The 17,316-nt window shown below is 33.6% G+C and overlaps 1 protein-coding gene across 1 annotated transcript in view; it reads right to left on the reverse strand.

Annotated features, from left to right (window-relative positions):
- The window catches only part of LOC134283352 (polyribonucleotide nucleotidyltransferase 1, mitochondrial-like), a 29,122-nt gene extending 11,875 nt beyond the window's left edge, over positions 1-17,247 (reverse strand). Inside the window, exons 1-15 of the mRNA XM_062765813.1 lie at positions 17,072-17,247; positions 16,618-16,678; positions 16,419-16,493; positions 15,744-15,849; positions 15,463-15,512; positions 15,253-15,316; positions 14,730-14,783; positions 14,402-14,512; positions 13,509-13,701; positions 13,220-13,271; positions 12,764-12,821; positions 12,432-12,528; positions 11,825-11,927; positions 11,482-11,552; positions 8,800-8,836 (exon numbers count right to left, since the gene is read on the reverse strand). Coding sequence (XP_062621797.1) covers positions 8,800-8,836; positions 11,482-11,552; positions 11,825-11,927; positions 12,432-12,528; positions 12,764-12,821; positions 13,220-13,271; positions 13,509-13,701; positions 14,402-14,512; positions 14,730-14,783; positions 15,253-15,316; positions 15,463-15,512; positions 15,744-15,849; positions 16,419-16,493; positions 16,618-16,678; positions 17,072-17,181 — 1,242 coding nt within the window. The 5' untranslated portion in view covers positions 17,182-17,247. The remainder of the gene's footprint in view (positions 1-8,799; positions 8,837-11,481; positions 11,553-11,824; positions 11,928-12,431; positions 12,529-12,763; positions 12,822-13,219; positions 13,272-13,508; positions 13,702-14,401; positions 14,513-14,729; positions 14,784-15,252; positions 15,317-15,462; positions 15,513-15,743; positions 15,850-16,418; positions 16,494-16,617; positions 16,679-17,071) is intronic.
- Between the last annotated feature and the right edge of the window lie 69 nt (positions 17,248-17,316).

Below are 17,316 nucleotides of genomic sequence, written 5' to 3' on the forward strand. Positions count from 1 at the left end.
AAAATTCTGAAAGTACGGACCTACCTTAAGTATTTTTACCCAAGGTAAATATCAAATACACATACATGTAGGTAATCATTTATCAAAGATTACGAAGCTTACCTTGACAAATGTTTAAAAGTTTAAGGCAAGTCACAAACCAAATTTATTCTAGAAAGATATTGAGGTTAATGCAACTCTGGTAGTGCCAATCCCTAGATGCATCATTCATGCAAGTTTTTTCATAACAGGCCTTAAAGTTACTTAGTACTTTGGGACAAAGCTACTTAAAAAACTTAAAACCTGGTCACTCATCTGGAAAATATAGGTCAAATCCAGTATCTGAAGCAGGTCTGGTAGTGACTGTCCATCCATAAGTTTGGTCTAAGTAAGACTTATTGTTATCCGAGAATGGGCTTGCTCGTAAAACTTGAACTGAGGATGCAAACACTAATGCCAACACTGGACATAGGCCTAGTCACAGGGGGGGGGGGGGGGATTTGAATGCACTTCAAATAAGAATGACATAATAATGCATACAATCAGTATACAAGAGGCCCATTGACCACATTGCTCACCTGAGTGCATTGGCTATGGAAAAGCACAAATCAGTTCAGTATTGTAAAGATTGCAATGGGGAGGGGGTTTGTGACTAATGAATATTAAACTACCTAGATGATGCTTCCATGTCAATATAACAAATTGCTTTGTTGTTCTTGCGTGGATATTGAAAAAAAAATTTCTATATGTTCCTTTGTAAAAATTGGATCCCCCATTGTGGCCCCTCCCTACCCCACAGGTCATCATTTGAACAAATTTGAATCTACACTAACTGAGGATGCTTCCATATCAGTATGACTGAACATAATTTTTTCTGTTTTTGAGAAGATTTTTTTTCTGTATGTTCTTATGTAAAACCGTTGATCCCCAATTGTGGCCCCACCCTAGCACATTTGGAGAAAAAAATGAATCTACACTACCTGAGGATGCTTCCATATCAAAGTGATTAAATATGTTTTCTGTTCTTGAGAAGAAGTTATTTTCATATCTTACTATGTAAAATTTTCAACTCCCCATAATGTGACCCCATGCTAGCCCTTTGGATCATCATTTTATCAAATTTGAATCTACACTACCTTTGGATGCTTCCATATTAAAATAACTAATCGTGGATCTGCTGTTCTTGAGAAGAAGATATTTTCCTATATGTATATATTCCTGTGTAAGACTTTGATCCCCACTTGTGGCCACATACTACCCTAGGGGGTCATTAAATTTGAACAAAATAGAATCGACACTGCCTGATGATGCTTCCACATAAATATGACTCATCGTGGCTTTGTTGTTCTTGAAAAGAAGATTTAAAAATTTTTTCCAATATATTTCTATGTAAATTCTTATCCTCAATTGTGGCCCTGTCCTACCCCTGAGGTCATGATTTGAACAAATTTGAATCTTCACTACCTGAAGGATTGTTCCACATACCAGTAATTTATCTCTCCTGATCAAGTGGTGATTGAAAAGATTTTTAAAAAATGCCATTGATTTTGCACTAATTTGTAATTATCTCCCCTTACAAGAGGGTGTAGCCCTTCATTTGAATGAAAGTAAATTCCCTTTAGCCAAGGATGCTCCATGCCAATTTTGGTTGCAATTCCCCCAGTGGTTCTAGAGAAGAAGTCTAAATTGTGAAAAGTATACAGACAGACAGATGGACAGACAGCTAGACAGACAGATGGACTACAGACAAAATGCGATCAGAAAAGCTCACTTTGAGCATTGTTTCATTTACTATAATCTCAATGGTCTGCTTGTCGCAGTGCTCTAAGAATCACAGAGGAAGGAGATGATCCCACTGAGGGTCTATATGCCAGTCCTTTGGATAAGACTGTATGAACAGAGGTAGGTGCTGGCATGAAAAAGATCCCTCCCGAAAGTGCCGAGTATAGGACAAAATTTGTAGCTCTCCATCAGCAAGTGGTGGTGTCTCCATATGAGTAAAAAATTCTCAAGAGGGACGTTAAACAACATATTACATACATACAAACAAATGAAAAAGGCTGGGGTGAAATATCAACTCTGTGTAGGTTATAATTTTCTTTTTTTCTTATATGAACACAAAGGACACAATGTGATCTTAGATGATTTTCATGTTTTTCAAAAATGAATTTAGCTTGTGCATTCCAGTAAAAAAAAGACTATAAATCAAAAGTTAATAGTATACTCATCAAGACCATCAATTGAAACTGACTCTGTAGTTCTAAGGGAAAAGTTCATAATGTTGAACAAACAGCGATTAAAAAAGTTAATTTGAGCTTTCAGCTTAAACCTTTAAAAATTGCAAGATTGCAATTATGATTCCTTGAATTATTTAATATGTGTCATAAAACTCCAGATTGTTACAGTGTACTGTATGTTGTTAAATTTGTCTCATAAAAATTCCTGAGATCTAGAAATTTTGTTATTATTAGTTCAGTTTATTTGTTTTTTAAGGTATTGATTTGGGGTAAAAGGTTGGGGTACGAATGCCAATCTTTTATAATGAATTCAAAAGCTATGCAGTAATAAAACCATAAAATTTAAATCCCCACTATAGACCAGGAAGTATAAATACCTGACAGGTAGCTAACACAGGTAAGTCATGTGACCTGAATTCCAATAACAACGAACTGGCAGCCATTACTATTTTACATCAGGTAATGTGCCTAATCTTTGATATTGACTTATAATAATTGTATAATTCTGTCTTCTACAATCCAGCCTGCATAGAATGCCCTTCTCTGGTGAGATCTTGAAACAAAGGTCTTGTTTTTATTAATGTACATTTGGAATACCGGTAATCAGATTTTTAACAATTGTAATGGTTTTGGCATTGATATCAGTCTGAGTAGCTTAGTCGGTAGAGCACCTGGCTAGTGATGCAGGGGTCATGGGTTTGATTCTCAGTTCAGACAAACATTTCCTCCTTTCTTGTCACAGATTTGGTGCTGTTGATCACCCAGGTGCGTATCATTACCGCTACATTTTCAAAATTTTCATTACCGCTACATAGTCATTACCGCTACAAAAAACCTGACGTTACCGCTACATAATAAAGTATACATTACCGCTACATTGCCTCTTTTGTTAGCCAGCCACTTATGCGTGTACAGTACAACCTATACATACATAAGACCTGTTTCCCTTGCTAAACACGGAGAGGTGAAAGTAGGACTTTGAGCAGGATGGTTTTTTTAAAATTAAAATCAACATTTATTTTAATTCCTTGAGGTCTGTTTTGCAGCTGCTTTTGCAACTCTTTTCAACGCATCTCCACAAATTTGAGTTTTTGAAAGTCTCATTTTTTTCTAAATTTATAAAAAAAAAAATCGATAAGTAAGCCGGCATTCCCTTGATTTGTAACAAACTTCTCAATGGTGGCCATAATGTTCAGATGACGCTAAATAATTAAATTTTGACTGCAGAGTTAGTTAATATATATATGTACTCATTCTGATTAGATGGTGAGTGAATTCTGTTGATTAGAACTCATGTAAGCCGAACTATACCTGACTAAATCGATATGTAGCGGTAATGAGTTGTTTTTGGCTGATTCAGTATGTAGCGGTAATGAGTTGTTTTTGGCCGGAAAAATGTAGAGGTAATGATCGGTCGAAAATCTGACAAAATGTAGCGGTAATGAGTTGAAATTTTTGGCAATGTAGCGGTAATGTTGACCTCCCGATCACCCATAGACTTGCAGGTGAAAGTCCTGCCGGCAGCTTAATATAAAAACTTGTGGCAAAGACCATTTAAAGAGGGAGGAATATAATGGTTTGGGCCTAGGATACTGGCCTGGATAGCTCAGTTGGTATAGCACTTTTAAACTAGTGATACAGAGGTCCCCGGTTCAATTCCTAGTCCAGCCATACATTTCCTCCTTTTTTGTAACACATATACGTATACATCTATATATTTCTAATTCAGAGTCACAAATTAGACCATGGACACCCGTACCAGTGCCCAGGACGTGATGCGATGTGACCTGTGTGAGACCGCTGTGGTACAGATGCACTGTGATACATGTCTTGCCAACCTGTGTAAGGCCTGTGTGGGAGAGCACGTCTCTGCTGATCTCTCAAAACCTCATAAGATTGTGGACTTCAAAGATAGAAAATCCACTCCCCTCCACCCTGGATGTAAAACTCATGATAGAGAACAATGCTCAATGTACTGTAATCATTGTGACATTCCTGTCTGCCCAAAGTGCATTGGATCTGATCAACATATAGGTCATAAGGTATCAGAAATCTTGAAAGTCGTGGATGATAAAAAGGATAAATTCATAAAAGAATACACCCAATTAAATGATACAATTTATCCAGCCTACCAGGACATTGCCTCTGATGTACAAAACAGAATGAGTGAGTTAGAAAAGGAATATGGAGATCTCTCAACAACCATAACAAAACATGGAGAGGACTGGCACAAAGAAATTGACAAACTTGTCCAGAAACTTAAAGCTGAACTTGATGTTATGAAAAACACACAGTTACAAACTTTACAGAAACATTTAGATGACATTAACAAGACAATGTCTGACATCAAGAATGAAATTGATTTGATGGAAATTGCAATAGACACCAATGACTTGTCAAAACTGTTCAATGTTATGCCTAATGTACATACATACAGAAATCTTCCACACAAAATTATACCATCTTTACCTAAATTCAATCCAGAAAGAATCCAAGGAAAAGAACTTAATAAACTGTTTGGAGCCTTATCATCAAGTTCTTTAACATCAGATAAACATGGCTACAACATGAAGACAACACAGAAATCACCAGAAGCTGGATCCTCTCCTCCAGTCAAACAGCTGCTTGATGAACCAGAGACTGTCACCACCATAGACACTGGGTGTGAAAACCTTGCCAATGTGGCCTGTCTGAGTGATGAAGAAATCTGGACATGTGAATCTGACAACAATATGAAACTCTACAATATCAATCAGGGATCACTGCTGAAGTCAATCAGAACCAAGTCAGGGTACGTACCATCTAACTTAACAGTGACAAAAAGTGGAGATCTAGTTTATACTGATAACATTTATAGAACTGTGAACATTGTGAAGAATGAGAAGATAGAGGAGGTGATCAGACTACAGAACTGGAAACCTAAAGGTGTCTGTAGTACCTCCTCTGGTGACCTCCTGGTTATCATGAACAGTGATGATGACAAACAAACGAAAGTTGTCTGTTACTCTGGCTCCACAGAAAAACAAAGCATTCAGTTTGAAGATAAAGGTAAACCACTCTATTCAGTTAGTTATGAATATAGCAGATACATTACTGAGAACAGGAACCAAGATATCTGCGTGTCTGATGAGGGAGCTAAAGCAGTAGTGGTGGTCAATCAGGCTGGAAAACTAAGATTCAGGTACACTGGACATACTCCTGCTCCAAAAAACAAACCATTCAATCCACGAGGAATCACCACAGACAGTCAGAGTCACATCCTTACAGCTGATTTTAACAATGATTGTGTCCACGTCATAGACCAGGATGGACAGTTCCTTCGTTACATAAACTGTGGACTGAGTAATCCCTGGGGACTGTGTACAGATACAAATGACAATCTGTTTGTTGCCCAATTGGCAAACATACATGTGAAGAAAATAAAATATCTTCAGTGAAATCCAAGATTGCATAGAATTAAATAATACATATCATTTTTGCTCAAATTTATAAGCACAACAGACTATTAATAGTCCACTTTGCAAACACAACTGTATCTATTAATAGCATAACTAAGAAACAAAATCTTCAAAAAAAAAAAATCAACATGAAATCCATTGCTATAATGTATATTTTGTAAAGGTGAGGTTGCAGTCATCAGATTCAATATTTTGTATGAAACATGTACATGTATTTTGATCAAAAAACATTTTAAAAAGTTTGTTCATTTGGCTTGTTTTTTTTAAATAATATTATCTTGTATAAAATCAAAAGTAAACACATGCCTGGTACAAGAAACTTTTTTTGGAAAGCATGAAGGGGTTATTCGGTGGAATCATTATTATTTAATCAAGAAATTTTTGTAACGAAAATTTGTATGAGAAGCAAGTGGTGATAAACATTGGCCACTAGCTTTTGAGTTCTGGGGGTTTTTTGTGCAATAATTTATGGCATATTGCAAATGTCTAGTCTGACCATCAATAAAAAAGTTATTATAGTCAAAATAAGTTTTTGAATGTCAAGCACTTGAGGTATGTATACGAGGGTTGTTCGGAAATTATTGAGACAATTGCATTTACTCCATAAAGGACGGAGATAATTTCATAAAAGTTTACCAACATCTTATAAAGAACGAGTAAAACACTTAAGCAAATTTTCTAATTCCTGCGATAATTATATAAGTTTCCGTGAAGTAATAAATATGCATATGTCAATCTACCCGGAGCAGCCTCGCTACGTCATTTAACGTTACGTTAGCCGTAGATTGTTTCGCATGTGAAACGATCGGGAAGCGTTTAATACTCTTCTTTGTTATTACATACAGTTGTATATAACATTACAAAAATCAAACAGTCTCTTTTCTTAAACTATTCTTTAAAAATGTATGCTGTTGCTACCCCAGTCAAAAAATTTCATTTATGGGAAAGGATGATTTAGAATCATGCAGTGCCAATTTATGCAACGCGGGTTAAATACCGTAACGATATCAATACTGTATGTAAAAACTCATGGTCATCCAGATCTTTTAATTTTACTCTTGTTAAATTAATTGCTAAAAAAATGTATACCAATGAAATAACAAACCCTAACACAAAATTTTTTTTTCTCGTTGTTATTGTTTTAGCAGGTCGTTCAGTCTTGAAAAGAGTTCTGCATAACGCTACACAAAATTTTAGGTATGCTGGCTGCTCCGCCCTTGAAGTCAAAATCCATTCTTTTGTTGTTAGCAGATTTCTATATTGCGCTTAATTTTTTATGATCTCCGTATTTTTGATAAAAATTCTATCAAAGTTGCACAACATGAATTTGAACCAAAGCTGAAAATTTATACACTTAAACTGAATTATTTTCACTCTCATTATTGATCCACAAAGAGTTAGAATTTTGGGGTTACAAATTTTCAATATCTGATTCCACGACTGCTCCGGGCACCCCTATTATTAACACATTTATAAACCATTGTAGAGAAAATTTTTAATATTTGTAAAATATTTCTTGCTCTTATTAATTTTTAGTGTATGTCTAACGCATATGCCAATTTTCATTGAAAGACATTCATTAGAAAGCAAAATACACGCAATGTCTCAATAATTTTCGAACAACCCTCGTATTAGTAAAAAATCAGCAGAGTTAGAAAGGTCAGATCACAAATGAAAATTTTACACACAAACAGAATCTATGAATTTACAACCTTGGCCTTTAACCTTTTGACCTAATAATAAATGGATTGTTTTTTAGGCCATTGGAAGTTGTATTTTAAAATTTCACTGCAAAATCTTAAAGTCTTCTTGAGATATTGCATGGAAACGAGTGTCCCTTTTCCCTCAACCAACATGCTCTAGATCTGCTCATGCGCTTTTTTTTCTGTAAGTGGGGGATACAGATTCACTGAATTAGCTGTTTTTAAAAGTAGGTAAAACTTAAATGTGAAAGTCATATGCTTACAAATTACAGTACGTTGGAAAAGTTATAACACAGATACCGATAATGCATTTATAACAGGCACGGATCCAGGAATTGAAGTTAGAGGGGGCGCCAAAAGTAGGCAAGGGGTCTGCAAAGCCCTGTTGGGGGCCCAGGGGGCAAAGCCCCGGAAGCTCCTGGATTCCAGAATTTTGTAGGGTAAAAATGAGGTCTATCAAGTATACATATTTACATTTTCTAGACGAAACGTAAATTTTGACAATTTTAGCGGGGGGGGGGGGGGGGCGCACGAAGGGTGTGCCCCCCCCCCCCCCCCCCTTAAATCCACCACTGTATAAGTGAACCATTAAATTTATAACTTCTCTCAGTCAAAAATTATGACCGTTTCTGTGGCAGACAAACAGAAGCCAAACAACAGGTGATTACTGATCAGAAATACATGAAGCAACTATATATACATGTATCACACATGTCATTTCTAACTAATACAGGGAAAGGTTTTTCTAAGTTGCAAGAACTAGTTACCAATTCTTTTTGCATGAATTATGCAATAATATATGTTCAAAATAACTAATACAGTAAAACTCTGAACACGGACATTGCAAATTCATAGATATAGCGACGTCATTTGGATCACCCACTTTATAAATTTAATGAATTTCTTATACGTTTATAACGAAATACGGATATAGGGAAGTAGTTTCAAAGGTCCAAGCGACTTCGTTATAACCGAGTTTTGCTGTACATGTACAAAACAAAGAAAAACTGCAAACTAACACCTTAAAGTTGAAAATGCAGATGATTCCCTGAAGTTGAATGAATACATTGGTTAAAGCTGAACACGACTCGTAAATAGCCAAATTACATTGAAATCTGCGGACCAAAACTGTAGAAGGAGTAGGATTTTGAAAGTATTTCAAGGAAATTCTATTTGTAGTAACCACGGCAGCACCATTCCTTGAAATCAACACCAATAAAAGAATACTGTGAACCAACTATTATTCGCGCCATCTTTTGGTCGTGCATTGTCAATTCAAAAAAAATTATAGACAGACAGATGGACGATGGACACCTTTCTATGGCATAAGCTCTTTTGGTCTATGACCAGTAGAGCTAAAAAGCTCACTTAAGTCATGGATTAACATAATCTACATGTAAAACATAATATTCTTTTACTTGCCTCATAATGTAACATAAAATTCTTTTCCTTTGCACCACTAGAAAAAAGAAATGAGAACATGAAACCGTAGTTGTACCATATAAAACTAGAACTGTCCAGTAGGGACAAATACCCCCCGCTGGGTTTTTCAGAGAAGGTGCCAATTCAAAAATACTTTATGGATCTAGAGGTGTTCATAATTTACTTACAAAATTTGCAGTGAAATATAATTGCATGCTCATCATGTTTCTTAATGAATGAAACAAAGGTGCAACCAAATGAAACATCAATACTAATACATTGTAATTCTATTGTAACATTATTTTTTTATTTTATCTTTTTATTTCTGCATTTAAAAATACATTGCAATTATGTGTTATGTCACTCTGCAAACTGATTGTTGAAAAAAAATCATATTTTATAAAACCAAATTAATCTTGATAATTTTTATATCAAATTCATTTTGAAAATAAAGAGCTGGTCATCCAGTAATGAAGTGCTTTGACAGACAATAAATTACAATTAAGAAAATAAGAGAAGAGTTAATTCTTGTGCCCGATTCCCAGGAGATAACATATGGTTCATAATGAGATACCTTAATGTTCAACTTCCCACACCAAACTCATTAATTTATCTTTAACTGGATGCATGTCCAGTCATTATTCCCAAGAAACAAATGAAATTACATTATCTTCTGTGCAATGAAAAAATGTTTTTAACACTTGATGATGTTTCTTTTTTTTCAGTTTTTATGAGTAGTTTTAAGCTGTAGTTAACGTTTTTGTACAGATATTCTAGATTCTATGTCTCAAACCTTATACATGAGCCCAAAATGAACAAGTCAATTAAAATAAAAAATAAAACCTGTAAAATGCATAAAAATGAACAAAAAGAGTTGAAAATTCCAGGTGCACACCTTCATATGGTGAATAATAAGTGTACAAATTTTCAGATTAATCCTTGCAATAGTTTCTGAGAAACGGTCCGGACAAAACCACAAAATAAAAATGAAAAAACACCTGTAAAATTCAAAATAATAATCAAATCAAAATGAAAATTTCAGGTGCACAACTTCATATGGTGAATAATATGTGTATAAATTTTCAGACAACTCCTTCCAATAGTTTCTGAGTAATGGTCCAGACAAAATCTTGTCTACAGACAGACGGACATGGTGATTCCAATATACCCCCCCCCCCCCTAAACTTCGTTTGCGGGGGGTATAACAATATTACAATCAATTTTCTGAAGACTAGTTTTGAATTCTTTTTATCAAATACACTATAGACTACATGTTACTTGTTTGTCAACCTAATTTCACTTTGAACGAAACATATAAAGAAACACAGGTGTGGGTATTATTATTATCCCTACTTTCATCAAAACAATTGTGGATTGAAGCAGATTTATGAATGTCTTGCTAGATTGTTTTGCCCCTTGTAAATTTACAAATGATCTTGGAATAGCTCAATACATAGGCACAGATTTCATTTAAATTTTACTCGAAAATATTGCCTGGAAGCTATTTTGAAAAACAAAACAGATTTCATAATACACTTACGAGGGGTTATCAAAAAGTTCGTGGACTGACGCTATAAAATTTGAACTATGTAGTCTGTGACTTAAAATTTTATATGGAACATAAAACAACAAACAATAAAGAAATGTTGAAAATTTTAGCTTGATACATTTATTATTTGCCAAATCATTATAAAATTAAAACAACAGTATATGATCACTGGCGCTTTCACTGTTTAGTATCATGACGTCCGACTACGTCATTGTTTTTCAATGTCTGCTTCTTCTACCTCATATACACTTATTTTGACGAGATTTCCTGGAGCTGAGTAAGGATAAAAACCCGACTTTACAATGTCATGAACAGCGGCTTTCAATGAATATAAAATTCCAAATGGATTTATACATTGGGAGAGATCCTCACTTGATTGTGCCAGCATATTTTGCTTTTGGCAATTCAATATCAACAACACATGATCAACGTCATTTTTTGACGTGTTTGATTTGTTCATACCTTGATTACAAATCGACATTAACTGTACATTCCTTTTCTCTCCAAATCTATTTTGACATTAAAGGACAAGTGCTATTTCTTTGTAGCCAGTTTAAACATTTCTTTGGTCTATACCAGTTTTTTTCAGGGGCAAAACCTTATAGAATGTTGGAAAAGGAAACCCCTCCCCCCTTTTGACGTCATTTTCAAGGCCTTATTTGTTTGGATACTTCACATAAAATTTATGATAAAATTTCATAGAATTTCCAGAATGAATTAAAAATTTCATATTTTATGAAACAATTGTGTCCCAACACACACCTGAATTAATGGGACTTTTGTATGTCAAATAATCATATCATAAGAGTTTTTCTCTGTCTCACATAGGTCGCAAAAATGTCGTGTTGGAGGTTGCGACTGGACATACCATTGCTTACAAAAACATTACTTAATTATTGAAAATTAAAATTTATGATTTATGGTTTATTCTTTAGATAGAAAAGATGATGCTGAATAGATACATGTATTTCAAATTTCATGGATGTAACCAAAGCGGTTTTAATTTTATGGCTCTAGTCCAAGAACTTTTTGATAATTAACCCCTTGTAGTAAAGTATTGATTGATCCCAGTGAGTTATAATCTCTCTTATTAGAGAGACAATGAACTTTAATACATGAAATAACAACATTACCTGATGAGCTGTGCAACAGGATCAAACTTTAAGGACATGTCTAAAGAATCATAAGCCATGGTGCACAGAACCTAAAGAACAGATTAGAACAGATTTAAAACGTGTTTGTGGTATGTGTAATGTTTGACACACAATTATTTTTTCTTTTAGCGGATTATATTGAAAGAGAGAAGTCATCACCAAGTTTTGACACAAAGACTGCCATAGTAATTCCCATATACCATCCCAAATTCATTGTAGGAATGTCTTTTTCATAAAAATATCCCTCAGACTGGAAAAAAATGAGAGTAGAAAGGGACCGTTTCTAAAGAGCACACATGATATTGTAGTTTTTGTAACTGACCTGTGTTTGACCCCTCTGGAAAAGAGAGGATCCATGCAGGGGTTTGAGGACGTCTACGCTACAGGAAATGTTTCTGAGCTGTGTTAAACTTCTGCCATCACACCTGGTCAGGTTGTAAACAAAGATATCATAAGCATAATGACAATTAATCAATTAATAGTAAATTGTACACAATCAAACCTCATTATCTTAACTTCGATGGGAAAAATAAATTCAAAGGTATTTAAGATATTAAGGTTGAATTTCATGTTAAAGAGGCCACAGATACATATACAACACATATACAATTTATACATAATACATATTGTGGCCCAGCCCTACCCTTTCAGTTCATAAATTGAAGAAAAAAAAACTTCTGATCCCACCCAATTTTTAACATTTCTTAATTTTCTTTCTTTGAAGAGAATGTGGCTTTTCATGGACAAAAGACTATATATGTGATTAAAGTCAATTTTAGCCCCAATAAACTAACATTTTTAAAAGTGATTCAGATATGAAAAATTTATTTTATTTTGTAAAAGAATTTATATTGGAGGTATTTTCAATATTGTATATCTAACTAAAGGTACTTTTAAGAATTTGATTTTCAATACAAAGAATAAAATACCTTTTTCCTGTGGTAAAGATACTCTCCCTGAAGACTTGTTTAATACACTTCTGAATGTACTGATTTAAATCATCTTCTGTCATGGAGGGATAAAGATCTAAAACACCAAAAATGAAATGATTTTATCAGTAAAACTTTCATCTTGAGAGAGAAGATCTGAAGCATGGCAGTAAGTACTTTGCATGATGGGTATTTTTTGTAAGAAAGCGTGGCTCTTCATTTGAATGAATCCAAATTCCTTTCACCAAAGAATGGATTGTGGAATACAACGTCTTAAATTCTAAAATGTGACAACTCTCAAACTGAAATCAGACTCAGATTTCGTATACTACCTTTTAATTCATTCATCACACTATTGACAACATTCTTTACAGCCAAATCTCTTGAAAACTGGAAAAAAAAATACGAAAGTGTAACCTTAAAAAAAAAAAAGACATATTTTAAGCATAACGTGTGAAATTGTTATCCTGCGAAAAAAACATTGTTGACCAGGGTGTTTAAGGGTTAAATTTCACCTCTATGTGATATAGCGTAAATAAAGGTCTAACTTTATTAAAATTGTTGATATATATCCTATGGATCAACAATATTCATTAATTAACATCATTATTTTAAAATTTCTGAGTAGTCTCACTTTTAAAAGTTTACATTGTCTAAAGACAAGCATATAATGGACAAGTTTCAATCAAAATTGACCCAATTTAACGTGATCTTTTCCGAATTCTGTTAATTTCTATCTCCAGTGTATAATTATGTTGAATTCTTTCTAAAACAATTGGCTACAATACCTTATCATGATTATAATCTGTAAACACTGCAGTCAACTTTGTGTTGTACAACCTGAAAATTAAAATAAATTCCTTCAGTGTCTTTCAAAAGCAAAGCCTATTATAGACAGTTTCCCCTAGAAAATGTGTTTATCTCCCCCCACCAAAAAAATTCCTAATTTCAAAATGTTTTCTAAGATTCCTCTTAATTAAAATTCATTCAGATAAAAATGACTGCTTTTTGAAAATATGGATGAAAAACACAGACAAATTTTCAATTCTCTTAATCCACATATCAATTTTAAAATACCTGTAGACAGCTTCCTGTATTTCTGTATCCTGAAATCTGGGAGGTAGACGTTTAGGTATATACTTATTTTCGCAGGCCGTTTTTCTCAGATCCTCGATACTGTCGATGATATTAAATGACTCTTCGTAACCGACCTTAATGGCTTCCTTAAACAAATCGTAATCAATGGCATTGGCACCGCCCTCCAACATAACTGTTAAAAAAAATACATTATTTAGGATTTTCTATCCATATTAATGTCAATCAAAACACATACATACAAACCACTACATGTTTAAGGATTACAAACAACTCAAATTAGGCCATAAAAAATTAATTTCTAGGTTCTCAGGCTCTCCCTCATCTTTTCCAAGGGGGCTTCATTGACCCTTTTTGTTGCTAAATCAATAAAAATAAAACAACAAATCACCTCCCTCATCATTTTTTGAGGTTTTTACAATGTAATAAGCTGCCTTATCATATTTTGAAGGCAATAAAAAAGTAAAAAAAAAAATGCCCCCCTTCCTCATCATATTTCTTGAAAAAAAGGCCTGATAACCAAGGAATTAACTTTGCATGGCCTTAGTTACTAGTATCTAAATCACTGATATTTTGAGTACATAACAAGGGATATTTTGTACCCGGGTATAACCTTTTCCCTGTTAATTAACTGGATGTAGACATTTGGTCCCTAGTTAATTTTTCTGTAGTGTAGTGTCATTGTAAGTGTGTTTACCCATTCCCTTTTAACTGGATTAGTAATGAGTTCCTGAATTTTTTTTGTAGCACCTGAGGCCTGTTCAATAACGAGAGCGCTCAGGAACATTTTTATCGGAGGTTTAAGGAATTTGGCAAGCGCTTGCAAATGCTTGCTCTGTTAAACAGGCCTCTGGTTTCATGGTCAATGAGTTTACCGATTCCTTGTTTACTGGACGTTACCACGAGGTTGATTTTACTCTGCTCCAGCTCATGGCGAAGTGGATTTATTACAAATTTATCATCCACATATCCAACCCTGACAGCCCCTGCAAGAAAGAAGAATCAAACATTTTACAAAGAATTCAATACAGGTCAAACGTATGTATTTGTGCACTTGAGTATCTCCATTTTAATTATCACAAGATGGATGAAAAAAATAATAAAAAGTAAAGATTATTAGTTTTAAAAAACAATTTGTCCTAAAGCATCTGTGAAGTTAGTTGATTAATATTTTATAAATAGACAAAAAGGAAACCTACATACCTACAGGACCGTTCCATTGATACTGTACGGAGGACACGGCTATGGCAGCTGATGCTGTATACAATAAAAGAAAATATACAATAAATACATGTAAAGTATACAATAAAAGGAAATATACAATAAATAAAATATACTATAAAAGGAAATATGCAATAAATACATGTAACATATACAATAAAATGAAATATACAATAAATAAAATATAAAATAAAAGGAAATATACAATAAATAAAACATACAATAAAATGAAATATACAATAAATAAAATATACAAAAATAAAAAAAATATATGACACCATAATAAAAAATAAACCATAAAATGAAATATATAATAATATGAAAACAATTCGATATTCTCACATCAAAATTAGAAATACATGTTGTATTGCTAAACATTTCAGAGAATTATTAAGTTAACATACCTGTTCGTTTACTATAAATTTGACTTGCTCCAACTTTTTTCACAATGGTGAATAAATAATTTATCTAGTGATTGAAGAAAACATGAATGATGTACAAGTACCTGCATTGATGCTGAGAATCGTGGGATCATTTTCTCCATCAACTGCTAGTACATTACAACACACCTAGTGAGAAATTGTAAACAATAGGCATGAAAAATAAATAAAATTTAAGCTCATACATAAATAAATAAAATGCAAAATTCTTCTTTAACAGTTAACATACCAGGTATACTAAGGCTTAAAAAATTCAAATTGTAAACAATGTGTACCTGAATTTCCCTGCTACTTTCATCTGGAAAAAGAGGTCTTATTGATCGATCTGCAAAATTAGAATAGTTAATGAGTGCTTTTAACCTTCCACACCAAAATTTATCTAAATTAAAATTTTTTTTTATATAATCAAAAACATGATGTTGTATGTCTGTTTTATGATATTTGTACATTTTTACCCACCTACAATAGGGAGAGGGCGAAAATAGGATGATCAAGCCTGCTGCCAACTCCTATTCACCCTAAGATCAGTGAATAAAATATTGTTTAAATTACCCACCTACAACACGACTGGTAAGGATTTCACTCTCTGATGGACCCCGCTCTCGACGGAAATAGTTCATAGGAATCCTCCCAGCTGCTGCTGCTTTCAGTCTGTAATCCACCTGTAATATACAAGCATTATATGGAAAGTTAAATAAACCATGAAGAAGTCTCTTACTGTAACTATTTATCCAGTGACAAAAAAAAATAAATTTTATATCAGGTTGCAGTTGATTTGGTGAACATGATATATGTAAAATTTACAATGCACTTTGCGCAAATAATATTGCGTTGTATACTGCACCTTTTTTTGCATTACGGGATCTGTAGCATTTAATATGGTCAAAAACAAATATATAAAATCATAATGCTACAGATCTGCAGATAATCCAATAAAAGCTTTCATACATATTTTAGAAAGATTCTTCCCCCCCCTTCAATTCATGTTTCTTGGGAAAATTTAGTAAAAAATTTTCATTATTCATAAACTTTAAATGCTTGTTACAAAGATATTTAGCTCAATTATGACATTACAATAAATGAACGACCAATCTCATAATAGTGACATTGAGTTCACAGTGTTTAACTAAGAGCTAAGGTGTATGAAACCCACAGCATATTTTACTGTATATAGGTATCAGAAGGGTCAGTCTTATACATGATATAATAGTGACGTACTGGACACACTCACAGTTAGAGGAAGAAATGAAGATGGCTGAGATAAATTTTTTGTCACTGCTGTCACAAGAACACTGGTTTCACCTTGCTGAAAAAAATCGATAAAAAGGATAAACTGTTTGTAATTCAACGTTCTCAAAAAGTGATTAACAATAAATATTCTAGGTAAATGGAAATTTACAAAATCTGCAGATCATATGATACTTCTATACCTTTATAACTGCTGCACCATCTGCAAATTTGGCCAGTTTCCCTGTTTCTATTGTAAGTGTTCTAAACAACAGAAAAGAAAGGAAATACAGTATTAAGTCACCAATTTTCAATTTTTCAAGAAACATTGTTATTTACATCACTGCCCATAGCTTTCTACTTTCAACCTTTTGATGGACTTCATACTATGCAGAATGGGATCAACGTTTCAAATGTAAATTCACTAAATTGCCAATCAAAATTTAATCTTGAACTCCCTACTGCACAAGACCTTCTAAATGTTCTATAAGCATTACCATGAATCAATCATTCACTTATTAAGTGTAAGTTAACTTCTCATTCACTTATTATATTTGAAGCAATATAAAAACTTATTTGCAAAAATTAACGTCATGTGGTTTAGCTCATACACCGCATGATAACATCAGCCAGAATTTTCTCTAAGAATGATATTACCCGTTTCCAAGATTCACAGATGTTGACGCAGCTGATTGAAATCGTTTAATCACACCACACCACTTGTATTTCAGCCATTTCTTTGATGGCACTTGAATTAATTTTGACATTGTTTCTATAATTAACTTCTCATTGAAGTTTTCATCATCTTTCACGTTGACGGCCAAAACGCAAGGGCGCAGACATTTTGAAAAAAATATGATAGCTTGAACATGACGTTATTCGAGTTGTTTTTAATCTCACAA

Source organism: Saccostrea cucullata, unplaced genomic scaffold, assembly GCF_032062105.1.
Source record: "Saccostrea cucullata isolate Sc308-1 unplaced genomic scaffold, CSIRO_AGI_Scuc_v1 ctg1224, whole genome shotgun sequence".
Lineage (NCBI taxonomy): Eukaryota > Metazoa > Mollusca > Bivalvia > Ostreida > Ostreidae > Saccostrea > Saccostrea cuccullata.